Source organism: Salmo salar, unplaced genomic scaffold (genome assembly GCF_965601325.2).
Source record: "Salmo salar unplaced genomic scaffold, fSalSal1 ptg000177l, whole genome shotgun sequence".
Classification (NCBI taxonomy): domain Eukaryota; kingdom Metazoa; phylum Chordata; class Actinopteri; order Salmoniformes; family Salmonidae; genus Salmo; species Salmo salar.
In genome coordinates, this window is record NW_027675325.1 from 59,351 (window position 1) to 79,390 (window position 20,040).

General features: G+C 43.0%; 1 protein-coding gene across 1 annotated transcript; it reads right to left on the reverse strand.

Moving 5' to 3' along the window:
* Positions 1-18,458: 18,458 nt before the first annotated feature.
* Positions 18,459-19,767, reverse strand: LOC145867054 (uncharacterized). Its single transcript, XM_082971100.1, has 2 exons — positions 19,764-19,767; positions 18,459-19,669 (listed from the first exon to the last, which is right to left on the reverse strand). Exons 1-2 carry the CDS (start codon positions 19,765-19,767, stop codon positions 18,519-18,521), a joined length of 1,155 nt encoding a protein of 384 aa, XP_082827226.1. The 3' UTR covers positions 18,459-18,518.
* Between the last annotated feature and the right edge of the window lie 273 nt (positions 19,768-20,040).

Here is a 20,040-nt window from a genome sequence, read left to right on the forward strand (position 1 = left end):
GGTTTCCTCATTACCATATATACTACATCCATAACTAGTGGTTTCCTCATTAGCAGATACACTACATCCATAACTAGTGGTTTCCTCATTACCAGATATACTACATCCATAACTAGTGGTTTCCTCATTAGCAGATATACTACATCCATAACTAGTGATTTCCTCATTACCAGATATACTACATCCATAACTAGTGGTTTCCTCAGCAGATATACTACATCCATAACTAGTGGTTTCCTCATTAGCAGATATACTACATCCATAACTAGTGGTTTCCTCATTACCAGATATACTACATCCATAACTAGTGGTTTCCTCATTAGCAGATATACTACATCCATAACTAGTGGTTTCCTCATTACCAGATATACTACATCCATAACTATTGGTTTCCTCATTACCAGATATACTACATCCATAACTAGTGGTTTCCTCATTACCAGATATACTACATCCATAACTAGTGGTTTCCTCATTACCAGATATACTACATCCATAACTAGTGGTTTCCTCATTACCAGATATACTACATCCATAACTAGTGGTTTCCTCATTACCAGATATACTACATCCATAACTAGTGGTTTCCTCATTAGCAGATATACTACATCCGTAACTAGTGGGTTCCTCATTACCAGATATACTACATCCATAACTAGCGGTTTCCTCATTACCAGATATACTACATCCATAACTAGTGGTTTCCTCATTAGCAGATATACTACATCCATAACTAGTGGTTTCCTCATTAGCAGATATACTACATCCATAACTAGTGGTTTCCTCATTACCAGATATACTACATCCATAACTAGTGGTTTCCTCATTAGCAGGGATGAGTTTCTGCAACCAAATTGTGTGCTTTGCCCTCGTGCCGCAATTTTAGCAAACACAGAAAGGGCCTATATTGGAGACCAAAAGTCGTCTGGCACACTGCTTAGAGTTTCAACAACTCTAATAATTTATTTCTAGCCTACAATCATCGATGTTACTACTAATGTGAAAACAAGACAAAATATGACTATTCTTGCTCATTTTAAGACAATTGTCAAATAATTTTTACATTCATTACAGATGTCAATTGTTGTCCAACATCATGGCTCCGCTGTTGGCATCACCTTTTACAGTGGATTACCGCTGTTGTGGGCCTTTAACCATCTGTCTGACTTTGTTGTTCACACAGGAGAGATACTTAACTATCGTGGATCCTCTGGGGAGCCTCAACAACCTCGTGATGCTGAAGAGGCAGAGAAGAGTCTCTCCACATTAGAACACCTCAATAAACACCTGCAAAGACCCACAGGGAAGAGACCTCACTGCTGCTCAGAGAACACACACAGGAGAGAAACCTTATAGCTGTGGTCAATGTGGGAAGAGTTTTACTCAGTCAAGCAGCCTGATATCACACCAGAGAATACACACTGGAGAGAAACATTATATCTGTGGTCAATGTGGGAAGAGTTTTACTACATCTGGCTCTCTGACTTCACACCAGAGAACACACACAGGAGAGAAACCTTTTAGCTGTGATCAATGTGGGAGGAGTTTTACTAGGTCAAGCATTCTGACTGTACACCAGAGAAGACACACAGGAGAGAAACCTTATAGCTGTGATCAATGTGGGAAGAGTTTTAGTCAATCTGGCTCTCTGACTCTACACCAGAGAACACACACAGGAGAGAAACCTTGTAGCTGTGATCAATGTGGGAAGAGTTTTAGTCAATCTGGCTCTCTGACTCTACACCAGAGAACACACACAGGAGAGAAACCTTGTAGCTGTGATCAATGTGGGAAGAGTTTTAGTCAATCTGGCTCTCTGACTCTACACCAGAGAACACACACAGGAGAGAAACCTTATAAATGTGGGAAGAGTTTTGGTCGATCTGCACATCTGACTCAACACAAGAGAACACACACAGGAGAGAAATATTTTGGCTGTGGTCAATGTGACAAGAGATACTCTGATAAAAGGCCTCTGATCAAACATCAGAAAATACATGGAGTTGTTTCATGATATCAATGAAATAATGTCACAATGTAGAATGTTTTAACATTGTAGAAGGAGTATTTTAATGATGTCACAATGTAGAATGTTTAAACATTGTAGTAGGAGTATTTTAATGATGTCACAATGTAGAACCCTAAAAGTGACTAACACAAAAGGAGTTCTGTTACACTTACCACGTTGGTGACGCACAGGAATCACAATGCAACACTTCAAAATGTAACTAGCTGTTTTCTACAAATTGTCCTCTAACCAGGGATGTACACATTATTCCCAGATTCTGTGTGATTTTTGAGCTGTTAGTTTTAACAGGACGTGCAACCTCATCTCCCTCCTCTCTGCACAATTGATTTCAACATGATATCGATGAGTTATGACAAATAAGTGTTGTGTTCCTTTGTTTAGGGACCCCTAAATTTAAATGCATCACTCCAAAATGTAGCTGACTGTCTTCTGCAGGTTGTCCTCTAACCAGTGAGGTAAAATATATCTCCATTTCCATGTGTTTTTTGTTTTGTTGTGTTAGTTTGAAGAGCAGGTTCAACCTGATTTCCCCCCAAATGGATATAAGATTTGTGTTTTGCGTTTAGCTAGTGCGTTGCTATGGATCTTTATTTATTTTGACTGCACGTTTTTCCGTATTGGAGATGAGTTTTGTTTGGGCTCGTTCCAAGGAGACGAGAGTTCTAGAATCTAGTGAGTTTTAGGAAGACGAGAGTTCTAGAATCTAGTGGGATTTAGGAAGACGAGAGTTCTAGAAGCTAGTGAGTTTTAGGAAGAGGAGGGTTCTAGAATCTAGTGGGATTTAGGAAGACGAGAGTTCTAGAAGCTAGTGGGATTTAGGATTCTATAGAAAGAAAAAGGAGAACAATTGATTATAGGTGAAGCATTGTAGTTGATTATATTGGGAAATTAAGTTGTTTTCTGTTGGTGGTGAGCAAACTTGTCCAAAAGAAATATAGGATATATTTGTTGTCTTAAGGGGGAAGGTGTTACAGGCTTTGGTTTTTCCATTTATGTTTTGAGGTTGGACTTTAGCTCGTCTAGCTCGTTAGCACGTCTAGCTCGTTAGCACGTCTAGCTCGTTAGCTCGTCTAGCTCGTTAGCACGTCTAGCTCGTTAGCTCGTCTAGCTCGTTAGCACGTCTAGCTCGTTAGCACGTCTTGCTCGTTACCACGTCTAGCTCGTTAGCACGTCTAGCTCGTTAGCACATAGGACGCACTGATTGGTGTCACCTCGTTAGTCAGTATGTGTTACACCTGTGCTGGCTTGTCCATCTCGTTAGTGGGAAGGTGTTTCACCTGAGCTGGTCCAGGTTCTATTTAAGAGTGTCTGGCCCAGTGCTCCAGTTGTCTTGATACATGTGGAGAGTCAACACCTTTAGTTGCTCCACCTTTTTGGTTTACTTCCTGTATTTAAGTTTGGTGTGTGTTTTTCTTTTGTGGACACTGAGAGCAAAACTGCAAGATTATGTTATTATACTTTTATTGCATCAAATGGTTGTTTTATGCAACAGAATAGAGGGTTCTTAGAACTATTGTGTCTGTGTTCTACTGAGGATGGGCCTCTGGGAGAAAACACTGACAGGAGATTTACAATGTCTTTTGGGTGATAAAACCTAAAGAGACTGCATTCCAGAACATGAGTTAATGTTTCTGTTCTATATGGTACCAGGGAGAGATGACCTCAGGGCCAGACCCTGGTCTCTACACAAAGAGTACTGTTTTTACAGCAGATACTGTCTGCTGAGAATTATAAGTATCTTTCATACAAATGTTAACCTTGTGACCCGTTCTATACATCTGTTGTTGGTCATGTAGGTTGAAAGGGGTGTATCTTGGCTGTAAAAGACCTTTGTACTTTTGTCTCATGGCTCTCAACGAATCATCTGGGGTTGATTCATCTCTCAACGAATCATCTGGGGGTGATTGTTCCACCAGCCATCATTATCATAGGGCACCCAATTGATTGACTTTATATGTGTGTTGTATTGACCTGCTCCCTTATAAGTGAATAAAGATTTAGTTTAAGAATAACTCTGACTTGTGTGATAAGTTTCTCTCATTTGATATTAAAGAAATGAACCACCACATTTGGCGATGGGGATGTGAATCTTCACTTGGTGACCGCTCCTGATGACCTGGGTAAATGGTGCACCAGGGATCCCTCTAACTTGGGATCTCAGGGAGACCACACTTCAGGAACGGAGCAGATGGACCCACCTTTGATCTGAGAGGCAGCGAGCCGAGTGGATACCACATCTCGAACGTAGTTTTAAAAAAATAAAGAGGTGAGCAAAACACGTTAAGTGGAGTTTTTAGAAAATCCTCGTAGGCTCTGAGTGTGTATTCCTGTGTGGAGGTGTAAACAGGGCCCAGTCAGTAGGCTCTGAGTGTGTATTCCTGTGTAGAGGTGTAAACAGGGCCCAGTCAGTAGGCTCTGAGTGTGTATTCCTGTGTGGAGGTGTAAACAGGGCCCAGTCAGTAGGCTCTGAGTGTGTATTCCTGTGTGGAGGTGTAAACAGGGCCCAGTCAGTAGGCTCTGAGTGTGTATTCCTGTGTGGAGGTGTAAACAGGGCCCAGTCAGAAGGCTCTGAGTGTGTATTCCTGTGTGGAGGTGTAAACAGGGCCCAGTCAGGAGGCTCTGAGTGTGTATTCCTGTGTGGAGGTGTAAACAGGGCCCAGTCAGTAGGCTCTGAGTGTGTATTCCTGTGTGGAGGTGTAAACAGGGCCCAGTCAGGAGGCTCTGAGTGTGTATTCCTGTGTGGAGGTGTAAACAGGGCCCAGTCAGTAGGCTCTGAGTGTGTATTCCTGTGTGGAGGTGTAAACAGGGCCCAGTCAGGAGGCTCTGAGTGTGTATTCCTGTGTGGAGGTGTAAACAGGGCCCAGTCAGTAGGCTCTGAGTGTGTATTGCTGTGTGGAGGTGTAAACAGGGCCCAGTCAGGAGGCTCTGAGTGTGTATTCCTGTGTGGAGGTGTAAACAGGGCCCAGTCAGGAGGCTCTGAGTGTGTATTCCTGTGTGGAGGTGTAAACAGGGCCCAGTCAGTAGGCTCTGAGTGTGTATTCCTGTGTGGAGGTGTAAACAGGGCCCAGTCAGTAGGCTCTGAGTGTGTGTTCCTGTGTGGAGGTGTAAACAGGGCCCAGTCAGTAGGCTCTGAGTGTGTATTCCTGTGTGGAGGTGTAAACAGGGCCCAGTCAGTAGGCTCTGAGTGTGTATTCCTGTGTGGAGGTGTAAACAGGGCCCAGTCAGTAGGCTCTGAGTGTGTATTCCTGTGTGGAGGTGTAAACAGGGCCCAGTCAGGAGGCTCTGAGTGTGTATTCCTGTGTGGAGGTGTAAACAGGGCCCAGTCAGTAGGCTCTGAGTGTGTATTCCTGTGTGGAGGTGTAAACAGGGCCCAGTCAGTAGGCTCTGAGTGTGTATTCCTGTGTGGAGGTGTAAACAGGGCCCAGTCAGGAGGCTCTGAGTGTGTATTCCTGTGTGGAGGTGTAAACAGGGCCCAGTCAGTAGGCTCTGAGTGTGTATTCCTGTGTGGAGGTGTAAACAGGGCCCAGTCAGTAGGCTCTGAGTGTGTATTCCTGTGTGGAGGTGTAAACAGGGCCCAGTCAGTAGGCTCTGAGTGTGTATTCCTGTGTGGAGGTGTAAACAGGGCCCAGTCAGTAGGCTCTGAGTGTGTATTCCTGTGTGGAGGTGTAAACAGGGCCCAGTCAGTAGGCTCTGAGTGTGTATTCCTGTGTGGAGGTGTAAACAGGGCCCAGTCAGGAGGCTCTGAGTGTGTATTCCTGTGTGGAGGTGTAAACAGGGCCCAGTCAGGAGGCTCTGAGTGTGTATTCCTGTGTGGAGGTGTAAACAGGGCCCAGTCAGGAGGCTCTGAGTGTGTATTCCTGTGTGGAGGTGTAAACAGGGCCCAGTCAGTAGGCTCTGAGTGTGTATTCCTGTGTGGAGGTGTAAACAGGGCCCAGTCAGTAGGCTCTGAGTGTGTATTCCTGTGTGGAGGTGTAAACAGGGCCCAGTCAGTAGGCTCTGAGTGTGTATTCCTGTGTGGAGGTGTAAACAGGGCCCAGTCAGTAGGCTCTGAGTGTGTATTCCTGTGTGGAGGTGTAAACAGGGCCCAGTCAGTAGGCTCTGAGTGTGTATTCCTGTGTGGAGGTGTAAACAGGGCCCAGTCAGTAGGCTCTGAGTGTGTATTCCTGTGTGGAGGTGTAAACAGGGCCCAGTCAGTAGGCTCTGAGTGTGTATTCCTGTGTGGAGGTGTAAACAGGGCCCAGTCAGTAGGCTCTGAGTGTGTATTCCTGTGTAGAGGTGTAAACAGGGCCCAGTCAGGAGGCTCTGAGTGTGTATTCCTGTGTAGAGGTGTAAACAGGGCCCAGTCAGTAGGCTCTGAGTGTGTATTCCTGTGTGGAGGTGTAAACAGGGCCCAGTCAGTAGGCTCTGAGTGTGTATTCCTGTGTGGAGGTGTAAACAGGGCCCAGTCAGTAGGCTCTGAGTGTGTATTCCTGTGTGGAGGTGTAAACAGGGCCCAGTCAGTAGGCTCTGAGTGTGTATTCCTGTGTGGAGGTGTAAACAGGGCCCAGTCAGTAGGCTCTGAGTGTGTATTCCTGTGTGGAGGTGTAAACAGGGCCCAGTCAGTAGGCTCTGAGTGTGTATTCCTGTGTGGAGGTGTAAACAGGGCCCAGTCAGTAGGCTCTGAGTGTGTATTCCTGTGTAGAGGTGTAAACAGGGCCCAGTCAGGAGGCTCTGAGTGTGTATTCCTGTGTAGAGGTGTAAACAGGGCCCAGTCAGTAGGCTCTGAGTGTGTATTCCTGTGTGGAGGTGTAAACAGGGCCCAGTCAGTAGGCTCTGAGTGTGTATTCCTGTGTGGAGGTGTAAACAGGGCCCAGTCAGGAGGCTCTGAGTGTGTATTCCTGTGTGGAGGTGTAAACAGGGCCCAGTCAGTAGGCTCTGAGTGTGTATTCCTGTGTGGAGGTGTAAACAGGGCCCAGTCAGTAGGCTCTGAGTGTGTATTCCTGTGTGGAGGTGTAAACAGGGCCCAGTCAGGAGGCTCTGAGTGTGTATTCCTGTGTGGAGGTGTAAACAGGGCCCAGTCAGGAGGCTCTGAGTGTGTATTCCTGTGTGGAGGTGTAAACAGGGCCCAGTCAGTAGGCTCTGAGTGTGTATTCCTGTGTGGAGGTGTAAACAGGGCCCAGTCAGGAGGCTCTGAGTGTGTATTCCTGTGTAGAGGTGTAAACAGGGCCCAGTCAGTAGGCTCTGAGTGTGTATTCCTGTGTGGAGGTGTAAACAGGGCCCAGTCAGTAGGCTCTGAGTGTGTATTCCTGTGTGGAGGTGTAAACAGGGCCCAGTCAGTAGGCTCTGAGTGTGTATTCCTGTGTAGAGGTGTAAACAGGGCCCAGTCAGTAGGCTCTGAGTGTGTATTCCTGTGTAGAGGTGTAAACAGGGCCCAGTCAGGAGGCTCTGAGTGTGTATTCCTGTGTAGAGGTGTAAACAGGGCCCAGTCAGTAGGCTCTGAGTGTGTGTTCCTGTGTGGAGGTGTAAACAGGGCCCAGTCAGTAGGCTCTGAGTGTGTATTCCTGTGTGGAGGTGTAAACAGGGCCCAGTCAGGAGGCTCTGAGTGTGTGTTCCTGTGTGGAGGTGTAAACAGGGCCCAGTCAGGAGGCTCTGAGTGTGTGTTCCTGTGTGGAGGTGTAAACAGGGCCCAGTCAGTAGGCTCTGAGTGTGTATTCCTGTGTGGAGGTGTAAACAGGGCCCAGTCAGTAGGCTCTGAGTGTGTATTCCTGTGTGGAGGTGTAAACAGGGCCCAGTCAGGAGGCTCTGAGTGTGTATTCCTGTGTAGAGGTGTAAACAGGGCCCAGTCAGGAGGCTCTGAGTGTGTGTTCCTGTGTGGAGGTGTAAACAGGGCCCAGTCAGTAGGCTCTGAGTGTGTGTTCCTGTGTGGAGGTGTAAACAGGGCCCAGTCAGTAGGCTCTGAGTGTGTATTCCTGTGTGGAGGTGTAAACAGGGCCCAGTCAGTAGGCTCTGAGTGTGTATTCCTGTGTGGAGGTGTAAACAGGGCCCAGTCAGGAGGCTCTGAGTGTGTATTCCTGTGTGGAGGTGTAAACAGGGCCCAGTCAGTAGGCTCTGAGTGTGTATTCCTGTGTGGAGGTGTAAACAGGGCCCAGTCAGGAGGCTCTGAGTGTGTATTCCTGTGTGAGGGGGCACCTTGGAGGCGTAAACAGGGCCGAGTCAGTGGAGGATGATCTGAGAGTCAGTCGACTCAGACACCTATCATTGGTCGGTTGCGGGCGACCTAGAGCTGTCCTGACACTGAATTGATCACAGTGGGGATTGGTCTGTAGGGGTGAGGGGCCAGGGTGACTGTGGGTTCTGTGTGAAACACGGTACCTGGTTAAACTCTATTGGAAGAAGGACCTCATTCTGAAAAGTGTCTGTGTGACTCTCAGAAGTGGTGAATTCCAATGATTTTAAACGTGCTGCCAGGTATGCCCTGGGTTCGGTCATTTAGCGTTAAATATCTAGAATCTGTGTGAACGAGATGACAACTAGAATCTGTGTGAACGAGATGACAACTAGAATCTGTGTGAACGAGATGACAACTAGAATCTGTGTGAACGAGATGACAACTAGAATCTGTGTGAACGAGATGACAACTAGAATCTGTGTGAACGAGATGACAACTAGAATCTGTGTGAACGAGATGACAACTAGAATCTGTGTTTACTAGTTAAGACCATTTATGATATAGTACAAGATAGTAAGGTGCACCTGTAATTGTTTTAAACCTGGACGCCATTTCATATTTTCTGATATGAGAGTTGTGTGACTGTGATATGAGAGTTGTGACTGTGGTATGAGAGTTGTGTAACTGTGGTATGAGAGTTGTGTGATTGAGTCATAATCTGATGTTTGGATAGTAACAGAGATCTATAGTTCCTCCTAGAGATCTATAGTTCCTCCTAGAGATCTATAGTTCCTCCTAGAGATCTATAGTTCCTCCTAGAGATCTATAGTTCCTCCTAGAGGTCTATAGTTCCTCCTAGAGGTCTATAGTTCCTCCTAGAGGTCTATAGTTCCTCCTAGAGATCTATAGTTCCTCCTAGAGATCTATAGTTCCTCCTAGAGATCTATAGTTCCTCCTAGAGATCTATAGTTCCTCCTAGAGATCTATAGTTCCTCATATAGAAATATGCTTAATCAGATGATTGACATGTGGATAATAAGCTTTATTATAACGTTATCTTGGGGTTCCGTTCCTTCACTGCCCATCATAGAAGATCACAGGGTGGTATTGAGAGGGGGATGATATTTTAGAAAGCAGCGGAAGGTCTATAGTTCCTGGGAGGCTTGATTTTGCCGTGGTCTCTGGGAGGTTAGAGAACCGTTGAGGATCCCATGGTCATTGTCTGGGAAACTAAAGTTTATTTTTTGTTCCGCTGGGAGGATGTTTGGAGAGCTGCTTCGTTGCTGTGGAGAGTCCCTGAAAAAGCAAATGGAATGGTTGTCGTGACTACCTGAGAATTTCTTACGTTTTATATGGATTCTGTGAATATATGAAAATATGATGAATTGTATGTGTGTATAATGATTACTAGAGATTTGATGAAGTAATACTGGGAATATAATTTAAACAACCCATATGTAGACGAACGTAGGCTTTGAGTTGGTATCTTTAATGGATCATTTGATAAAGATGAGGTTTAAGCATTATTAAACTGTCTACAAAGTCTGAGCAGTTGTCTCAGAAACTGATGGGAGTGTGTCCACTTTAGGGTAAGTTACCCTAACAATGTAACTATAAAACGCTTATTGGATTTTCTCCGTCCGGGTACTATATTTCAAATACATGTAAATCTACATTTGAAATGGGGGGGGGGGGGGGGGGTTCTTCCTGGTATGAGAGGAGTTGGGGGGGAGTTTAGTTAGTTAGTTAGTTAACGAAGCTAACATTAGCTAATTCATTATCACAAAAGTGAGAACTGCTCTAGATTGGAAACTTACGTTAATGAGTGTAAAGCCATATTGTCTTCATGGAAACGATATACAATATATGGGAATGAATATAGTTGAGGAAATAATCCAAACCTAGTTGTGCCTAGTTAGGACATAACGTTAGCTAGCTAGCTAACGGTACTGTACTGTAGCTCATACAACGCCGACGGTCAAACCCGGCTTTCTAATATTTACGTTCATTAACTATAGTAACGTTATGGAAGATATTCACAGAAAACTATTATTAGTATGTTATATTATTATAATAAATTATTTCGAGACATATTCAGAGCCAAACATCAACCCAACTTAACCTTTTTAACTATTGTCGCATCCAAACTTGTCACCATCGTTTTCAGTTGTAATTGCGAAGTTCCCGGAAGAAGTCCAGCAACAACGGAGGTTCCTCGATGAACCCACCTTCTAACAAGTTCTTTGAAGAACCTTTTGGGGCTGTTTTTCATTGACCAAGAACCCTACGGTTCTTAGGGGATCTGAGAACAACTCCAGTTGAACCCTTCATTTTTAGAGTGTAGTCGGCTCTATTTACTCTCAGATTCAAACATGATGATTAGTATCAACGATCAAGTCAGCTGCTGCTGCTCCAATACAGTATGAGGTGAGACGGTGAACTGGGCAGTCAGCTGCTGCTGCTCCAATACAGTATAGGTGAGACGGTGAACTGATGTTGAACCGGGCAGTCAGCTGCTGCTGCTCCAATACAGTATGAGGTGAGACGGTGAACCGGGCAGTCAGCTGCTGCTGCTCCAATACAGTATGAGGTGAGACGGTGAACTGATGTTGAACCGGGCAGTCAGCTGCTGCTGCTCCAATACAGTATGAGGTGAGACGGTGAACTGATGTTGAACCGGGCAGTCAGCTGCTGCTGCTCCAATACAGTATGAGGTGAGACGGTGAACTGATGTTGAACTGGGCAGTCAGCTGCTACTGCTCCAATACAGTATGAGGTGAGACGGTGAACTGATGTTGAACCGGGCAGTCAGCTGCTGCTGCTCCAATACAGTATGAGGTGAGACGGTGAACTGATGTTGAACCGGGCAGTCAGCTGCTGCTGCTCCAATACAGTATGAGGTGAGACGGTGAACTGATGTTGAACTGGGCAGTCAGCTGCTGCTGCTCCAATACAGTATGAGGTGAGACGTGAACTGATGTTGAACCGGGCAGTCAGCTGCTGCTGCTCCAATACAGTATGAGGTGAGACGGTGAACTGATGTTGAACTGGGCAGTCAGCTGCTGCTGCTCCAATACAGTATGAGGTGAGACGGTGAACTGATGTTGAGCTGGGCAGTCAGCTGCTGCTGCTCCAATACAGTATGAGGTGAGACGGTGAACTGATGTTGAACTGGGCAGTCAGCTGCTGCTGCTCCAATAGAGTATGAGGTGAGACGGTGAATATGTACATGTAGGTAGAGTTATTAAAGTGACTATGCATAGATGATAACAGAGAGTGTGGGGGGGGGGGGGGGGCCTTCCTCTGACACCGCCTGGTAAAGAGGTCTTGGATGGCAGGGAGCTTGGCCCCAGTGATGTACTGGGCTGTACGCACTACCCTCTGTAGTGCCTTGCGGTCGGAGGCAGAGCAGTTGCCATACCAGGCAGGGATGCAACCAGTCAGGATGCTCTCGATGGTGCAGCTGTAGAACCTTTTGAGGATCTGAGGACCCATGCTAAATCTTTTCAGTCTCCTGAGGAGGAATAGGTTTTGTCGTGCCCTCTTCACGATTATCTTGGTGTGCTTGGACCATGATAGTTTGTTAGTGATGTGGACACCAAGGAACTTGAAGCTCTCAACCTGCTCCACTACAGCCCCGTCGATGAGAATGGGGGCGTGCTCTGTCTTCCTTTTCCTGTCGTCCACAATCATCTCCTTTGTCTTGATCACGTTGAGGGAGAGGTTGTTTTCCTTGCACCACACGGCCAGGTCTCTGACCTCCTCCCTACAGGCTGTCTCATCGTTGTTGGTGATCAGGCCTACCACTATTGTGGCATGGGCAAACTTAATGATGGTGTTGGAGTCGTGCCTGGCCGTGCAGTCATGAGTGAACAGGGAGTACAGGAGGAGACTGAGCAGCACCCCAGAGGGGCCCCTGTGTTGAGGATCAGCGTGGCGGGTGTGTTGTTACCTACCCTTAAAAAACCTCTCTGGGCTACGCAACAGCCAGTGTAATCCCGTGGCGCGATATTCAAATACCTTAGAAATGCTATTACTTCAATTTCTCAAACATATGACTATTTTACACCATTTTAAAGACAAGACTCTCGTTAATCTAACCACACTGTCCGATTTCAAAAAGGCTTTACAACGAAAGCAAAACATTAGATTATGTCAGCGGAGTACCCAGCCAGAAATAATCAGACACCCATTTTTCAAGCTAGCATATAATGTCACATAAACCCAAACCACAGCTAAATGCAGCACTAACCTTTGATGATCTTCATCAGATGACAATCCTAGGACATTATGTTATACAATACATGCATGTTTTGTTCAATCAAGTTCATATTTATATCAAAAAACAGCTTTTTACATTAGCATGTGACGTTCAGAACTAGCATTCCCACCGAACACTTCCGGTGAATTTACTAAATTACTCACGATAAACATTCACAAAAAACATAACAATTATTTTAAGAATTATAGATACAGAATTCCTTTATGCACTCGATATGTCCGATTTTAAAATAGCTTTTCGGTGAAAGCACATTTTGCAATATTCTGAGTAGATAGCCCAGCATCACAGGGCTAGCTATTTAGACACCCACCAAGTTTAGCCCTCACCAAAGTCAGATTTACTATAAGAAAAATGTTATTACCTTTGCTGTTCTTCGTCAGAATGCACTCCCAGGACTTCTACTTCAATAACAAATGTTGGTTTGGTTCAAAATAATCCATAGTTATATCCAAATAGCGGCGTTTTGTTCGTGCGTTCAAGACACTATCCGAAGGGTAAATAAGGGTGATGCGCCCGACGCGTTTCGTGACAAAACATTTCTAAATATTCCATTACCGTACTTCAAAGCATGTCAACCGCTGTTTAAAATCAATTTTGATGCCATTTTTCTCGTAAAAAAGCGATAATATTCCGACCGGGAAACCGTGTTTTAGTTCAAAGACAGAGAAAATAAAAACATGTGGTCGCCTCGTGCACGCGCCTCAGTCTCATTGTCCTCTGATAGACCACTTACCAAAGGCGCTAATGTTTTTCAGCCAGGGGCTGCAAAGACATCATTCAGATTTTTCCCGAGTTCTGAGAGCCTATGGGAGCCGTAGGAAGTGTCACTTTACAGCAAAGATCCTAAGTTTTCAATAAAGAGAGTCAAGAAGCCCAAGGAATGGTCAGAGAGGGCACTTCCTGTGCAGAATCTTCTCAGGTTTTTGCCTGCCATATGAGTTCTGTTATACTCACAGACACCATTCAAACAGTTTTAGAAACTTTAGGGTGTTTTCTATCCAAAGCCAATTATATGCATATTCTAGTTTCTGGGCAGCAGTAATAACCAGATTAAATCAGGGACGTTTTTTATCCGGCCGTGTAAATACTGCCCCCTACCCCTAACAGGTTAAAAAACATGAGCTGGCGCACACCCAGAAAAATAGTTTGTGTGGAGGTGCTGACTAACGGCGAATAAACTATAAACTATCAAAATAAATAAAGTCGCACACTCCATGTATAAACTCCCAGCAATTGAATGGGTATTTACCAACGTTTCAGCATCATTGTGCCTTCCTCAGGGTGATGTCATGAATACTTGAACCAGGTTATGTAGACAAACAGTGCAATTAGTGCAACCAATGACAATAGAGAGGGGTGTGTCATAATGATTAAGTTAATTAAAATGAATTAGTGAAATTGTTAAAAAATATATGACATATTAAATATATTACTGTATTGTTATCATATAGAAACATCATGGAATATTGTACATCATATTAAATATATTACTCTATTGTTATCATATAGAAACATCATGGAATATTGTACATCATATTAAATATATTACTCTATTGTTATCATATAGAAACATCATGGAATATTGTACATCATATTAAATATATTACTCTATTGTTATCATATAGAAACATCATGGAATATTGTACATCATATTAAATATATTACTCTATTGTTATCATATAGAAACATCATGGAATATTGTACATTATATGACCATCAACATACATTATTGTTTCATTCAATTTCACATAATAAAGATATTTAATATTTTCAAGTTCAGAAGTCAGAACCCATCACCTGCTATGTAAAAGAGACAGAAGAATGCACAATGGTCAATGCTATCTGGGATCCTTGGGACATCCCTACCCTAAACCCTAACCTTAACCCCTAACCTTAACCATTTTAAATGTCAACTTCAACGGGCTAGGGACGTCCCAAGGATGTATCTCTACCTGAAAATACATGATCTAAGTGATTGATAGTTGGTATTCAGCAGTCATAAAGCCTTATTTACTTTAATGAACTACTAAAATAGTGATTTAGTCAGACAGCATAGACAGCAGCTCTACACTTTCATCACACTATCATCCAGAAGGCGAGGTCAGTACAGGTGCATCAAAGCTGAGACCGAAAGACAGAAAAACAGCTTCTATCTCAAGGCCATCAGACTGTTAAACAGCACAGAGAGGCTGCAGCCTACATATAGACTTGACATCATTGGCCACTTTAATAAATGGAACACTAGTCACTTTAATAATGTTTGCATATCATTTCTCATCTCATATGTATAAACTGTATCTCAGTCTATGGTGCTCTGACATTGTTTATCCATATATTTATATATTCCTAATTCCATTCCTTACCTTAGATTTGTGTGTATTAGGTATTTGTTGTGAAATTGTTAGATATTAATTGTTAGATATTCCTGCACTGTGGGAACTAGAAGGACAAGCATTTCACTACACCTGCAATAACATCTGCTGAACACCTGTATGTGACCAACAACATTTGATTTATTATGAAGGTCATTTGTGTCAAATGTACTTTTCCCCTCATTCACCCCATCTCTTTACATTGCTGATGCATAATCAGTGGCCTGACTGTGTCAAAGGCCCATCCTGGTAGATCTGAACCTAATGCAGCTGGGAGTGATCGGATGACAGAAGTCACATTTAGGTGCCAGGTGTAACTGAGGCCATAGATGCTCCATATCCATTACTTTGAGTGGTTTATATAATATGACTAAATGCATTTCTTTCTGTGTTGCAGGGACAGTCAAGAAATGGAACAGCAAGGCCACAGAACATGACATAAGCAGAGCTGTGGGAGACCACCTCAAGCCCCTGGTAGAGCCGGGGGTGGTGTTTACCACTCCACCACGCCTTCAGCAGGCTGGAAAAGTGGGATTGATCTGGTTGATCCATTTGTTTGTGTCCGTTTCCAGTAGTTGAATCCTTTGACATATTGTTGAATTAAACATTTATCTTCAACAAATGCACTGGGTTGGTTGAAAAGTGATACTAAACGTACATACCAGCACTATTTTGACATAGTGGGAAATATAATGAATTTATACTTTTTTCATAATAAGATGGACCAAGATACGTATTGGTTTTGCAAGAGTCTGTTGATTGTCAGTCATTGGGTTAATTTCTTTTGCAATATGTTCAAATCAAGCTTTATTTATACAGCACATTTCAGACATGGATGCTTCACAGGAAAAAATAATAAAACAATGAAAATAAACAGAAATATTTACCACAACCTACATAAGATTAACAACTGAAAGACGAATTAGCATTCTAAGGAAAATCCATTGATTAAAATATTAATTGGATGCAACATCCAACCCAAAATATAAGCTTGTTTTTTAGGAGGGGCTCTGAAAGACACTATGGGGGTGTCCACTGGAAGTTGACTAGTAACAACAACTGGGACCTAAAAGACACCCACCATGAGACCCACTAAATCTGCCCAAGAAGAGGAAAACAAAAGAAAAACCCACACCAAACTTAAAGACAGGAAGTAAACCAAAAAGGTGGAGCAACTAAAGGTGTTGACTCTCCACATGTATCAAGACAACTGGAGCACTGGGCCAGACACTCTTAAATAGAACCTGGACCAGCTCAGGTGAAACACCTTCCCACTAACGAGATGGACAAGCCAGCACAGGTGTAACACATACTGACTAACGAGGTGACACCAGTCAGTGCGTCCTACGTGCTAACGAGCTAGACGGGCTAACGAGCTAGACGGGCTAACGAGCTAGACGGGCTAACGAGCTAGACGTGCTAACGAGCTAGACGGGCTAACGAGCTAGACGAGCTGACGAGCTAGACGTGCTAACGAGCTAGACGTGCTAACGTCCAACCTCAAAACATAAATGGAAAAACCTCAAAACCAAAGCCTGTAACAACTTCCCCTTTAAGACAACAAATATATCCTATAGTTTGCTCACCACCAACAGAAAACAACTTCCATTTCTCATTATAATCAACTACAATGCTTCACCTTCACCAATATAAACATGGTGTCTACTGGCTGTCAACAATTAAAAACAAGAAAAAAACACGTATTTCTAAATAATAATATACAATAGTATTATTTGTTTCTCCTTTTTCTTTCTATAGAATCCTAAAACTCACTAGCTTCTAGAACACTCGTCTTCCTAAATCCCACTAGCTTCTAGAACACTCGTCTTCCTAAAACTCACTAGCTTCTAGAACTCTCGTCTTCCTAAAACTCACTAGCTTCTAGAACTCTCGTCTTCCTAAAACTCACTAGCTTCTAGAACTCTCGTCTTCCTAAATCCCACTAGCTTCTAGAACTCTCGTCTTCCTAAAACTCACTGGCTTCTAGAACTCACTTCTTCCTAAAACTCACTAGCTTCTAGAACACTCGTCCCCTTGGAATGAGCCCAAACAAAACTCATCTCCAATACAGAAAAACGTGCAGTCAAAATACATTGTGATCCATGGCAACGCACTGTCTAAACACAAAACTTTTTAACTGCCCACCCTTGAGACAATCAGCAACCAAGTTGTCCTCACCACTGACATGTCTGATTTCAAGAGGAAACTCCTGCAATATCCATAGTAACTTTCCACCTCACTGCAGAGCTTCTCTCTCTATTCAGGGTTCACTAGATAGGCATGTTGTTGGATCGGGGCCCAGTCCCCAATGTCATGTTCTAGTACATTTGGGTTGGCACATCTGAGAATGAACCCTGATATTCTAAAAGCAGGATAACAATGTGAATATAATTGTACCCAAAAATTGTCAGTTGGTTGCATGAATAAGTATTACATGAATTGTAAATATGAAATATCAAAACCAAATGTACAGCCCTTTGTAAATAGATAATGACAATAATCCAGAGCGACGTACAGTAGTGAATGCATATATTTCATTAAAAAAAAAATGTACTTTTTTATTTTATAAATATGAGGTCATTTGAGTCATGCTTCTTCAGTAGTGGAATAAAGACAATTAGCACTTGAATGTTGTAAATAAATACTGGAGTGATGTAGGATTGTTAATAAAATTGATTATAGACCAATTTATTATACTGCGTCCATGTGTATAGGCTGCAAGTACGTTGAAATGAAGCTGTTTTCAAGTCATTGAAAAAACGACCAGAAAAGACCTCTTTTCAACTTTCACTTTCAACTACAACGAACATATATTGGATGTCGGGCATAGTCTTATTTTCAACGTCTTTTCAATGACATTTTGCTAAATGAGAATAGTGCAATGTCAAAACACAGTTTTAACGTGTCCAAATCAATAACCAATAAGCAGAAACAGTTGGTGATATATTGAAAACCTAAACATTTCGAAGTGTTGCATTTTGATTCAAGTGGGTCACCAACATGGTAAGTGTAATACATTTTTTTTGTCACTTTTTGTTAAATCTCATAAATAGTAACTCTTCCAATTCAGAGTCTGGATTTTCCCCCTGAGGCTAATATCCATATCATGTTGAAATCAATAGAACAGGGGACAAACGTTTAGGGTTCTACATTGTGACATCATTAAAATACTCCTACTACAATGTTAAAACATTCTACATTGTGACATCATTAAAATACTCCTACTACAATGTTAAAACATTCTACATTGTGACATTAATTCATTGATATCATGGAACAACTCCTTCATGTATTTTCTGATGTTTGATCAGAGATCTTTTATCAAAGTATCTCTTGTAACACTGATCACAGCCATAAGATTTCTCTCCTGTGTGTGTTCTCTGGTGTTTAGTCAGACTGCTAGATGTAGTAAAACTCTTCCCACATTGATCACAGCTAAAAGGTTTCTCTCCTGTGTGTGTTCTATGGTGTCTCTTCAGATGGCTAGAACGAAAAAAACTCTTCCCACATTGAGTACAGCTATATGATTTCTCTCCTGTGTGTGTTCTATGGTGTACCTTCAGACTGCTAGAACAAAAAAAACTCTTCCCACATTGAGTACAGCTATATGGTTTCTCTCCTGTGTGTGTTCTATGGTGTATCTTCAGATGGCTAGAACGAAAAAAACTCTTCCCACATTGAGTACAGCTATATGATTTCTCTCCTGTGTGTTCTATGGTGTACCTTCAGACTGCTAGAACAAAAAAAACTCTTCCCACATTGAGTACAGCTATATGATTTCTCTCCTGTGTGTGTTCTATGGTGTACCTTCAGACTGCTAGAACGAAAAAAACTCTTCCCACATTGAGTACAGCTATATGGTTTCTCTCGTTTCTCTCCTGTGTGTGTTCTCTGATGTGATATCAGGCTTCTTGACTGGGTATAACTCTTTCCACATTGATTACAGCTAAAAGATTTCTCTCCTGTGTGTGTTTTCTGGTGTCTCTTCAGACAGCTAGAACGAAAAAAACTCTTCCCACATTGAGTACAGCTAAAAGGTTTCTCTCCTGTGTGTGTTCTCTGATGTGCTGTCAGGCTACCTAACAGGGCATAACTCCTTCCACATTGATTACAGCTAAAAGGTTTCTCTCCTGTGTGTGTTCTCTGATGTGATATCAGGCTACCTGACTGGGTAAAACTCTTCCCACATTGATTACAGCTAAAAGGTTTCTCTCCTGTGTGTGTTCTCTGATGTGATATCAGGTTTCTTGACTGGGTAAAACTCTTCCCACATTGATTACAGCTAAAAGGTTTCTCTCCTGTGTGTGTTCTCTGATGTGATATCAGGTTTCTTGACTGGGTAAAACTCTTCCCACATTGATTACAGCTAAAAGGTTTCTCTCCTGTGTGTGTTCTCTGATGTGATTTCAGGCTACCTGACTCTCTATAACTCTTTCCACATTGATTACAGCTAAAAGCTTTCTCTCCTGTGTGTGTTATCTGGTGTCTCTTCAGACAGCTAGAATTAACAAAACTCTTCCCACACTGAGTACAGCTAAAAGGTTTCTCTCCTGTGTGTGTTCTCTGATGTGATATCAGGCTACCTGACAGGGCATAACTCTTCCCACATTGAGTACAGCCAAAAGGTTTCTCTTCAGTGTGAATTCTTTGATGTATTTTAAGTTTTACTGAGGAGTTGAATCTTTTCCCACAGTCAGAGCAGAAGTAAGATTTCTTCCCTGTGGGTCTCTGCAGGTGTTTCTTGAGGAGTTCTGATGTGGAGAGATTCTTCTCTGCCCTGTCAGCATCATGAGGTTGTTGAGGCGCCCCAGAGGATCCACGATAGTCACGTCTCTCTCCTGTGTGAACAACAAAGTCAGACAGATGGTTAAAGGCCCACAACAGCAGTAATCCACTGTTTATTTGAGGTAAAGGGTGATGTCCAGAGCGTACCCATGAAGTTGTACAACATTTGACAAGACTATCTTAAGACAGTCAAGACCTAAGCAGTGTGCCAGATGACTTTTGGCCTCCAATATAGGCCCCTTTCTGTGTTTGCTAAAATTGCAGCGATGCACACGCAATTTGGTTGTAGAAACTCCTCCATTCTAATGAGGAAACCACTAGTTATGGATGTAGTATATCTGGTAATGAGGAAACTACTAGTTATGGATGTAGTATATCTGCTAATGAGGAAACCACTAGTTATGGATGTAGTATATCTGGTAAT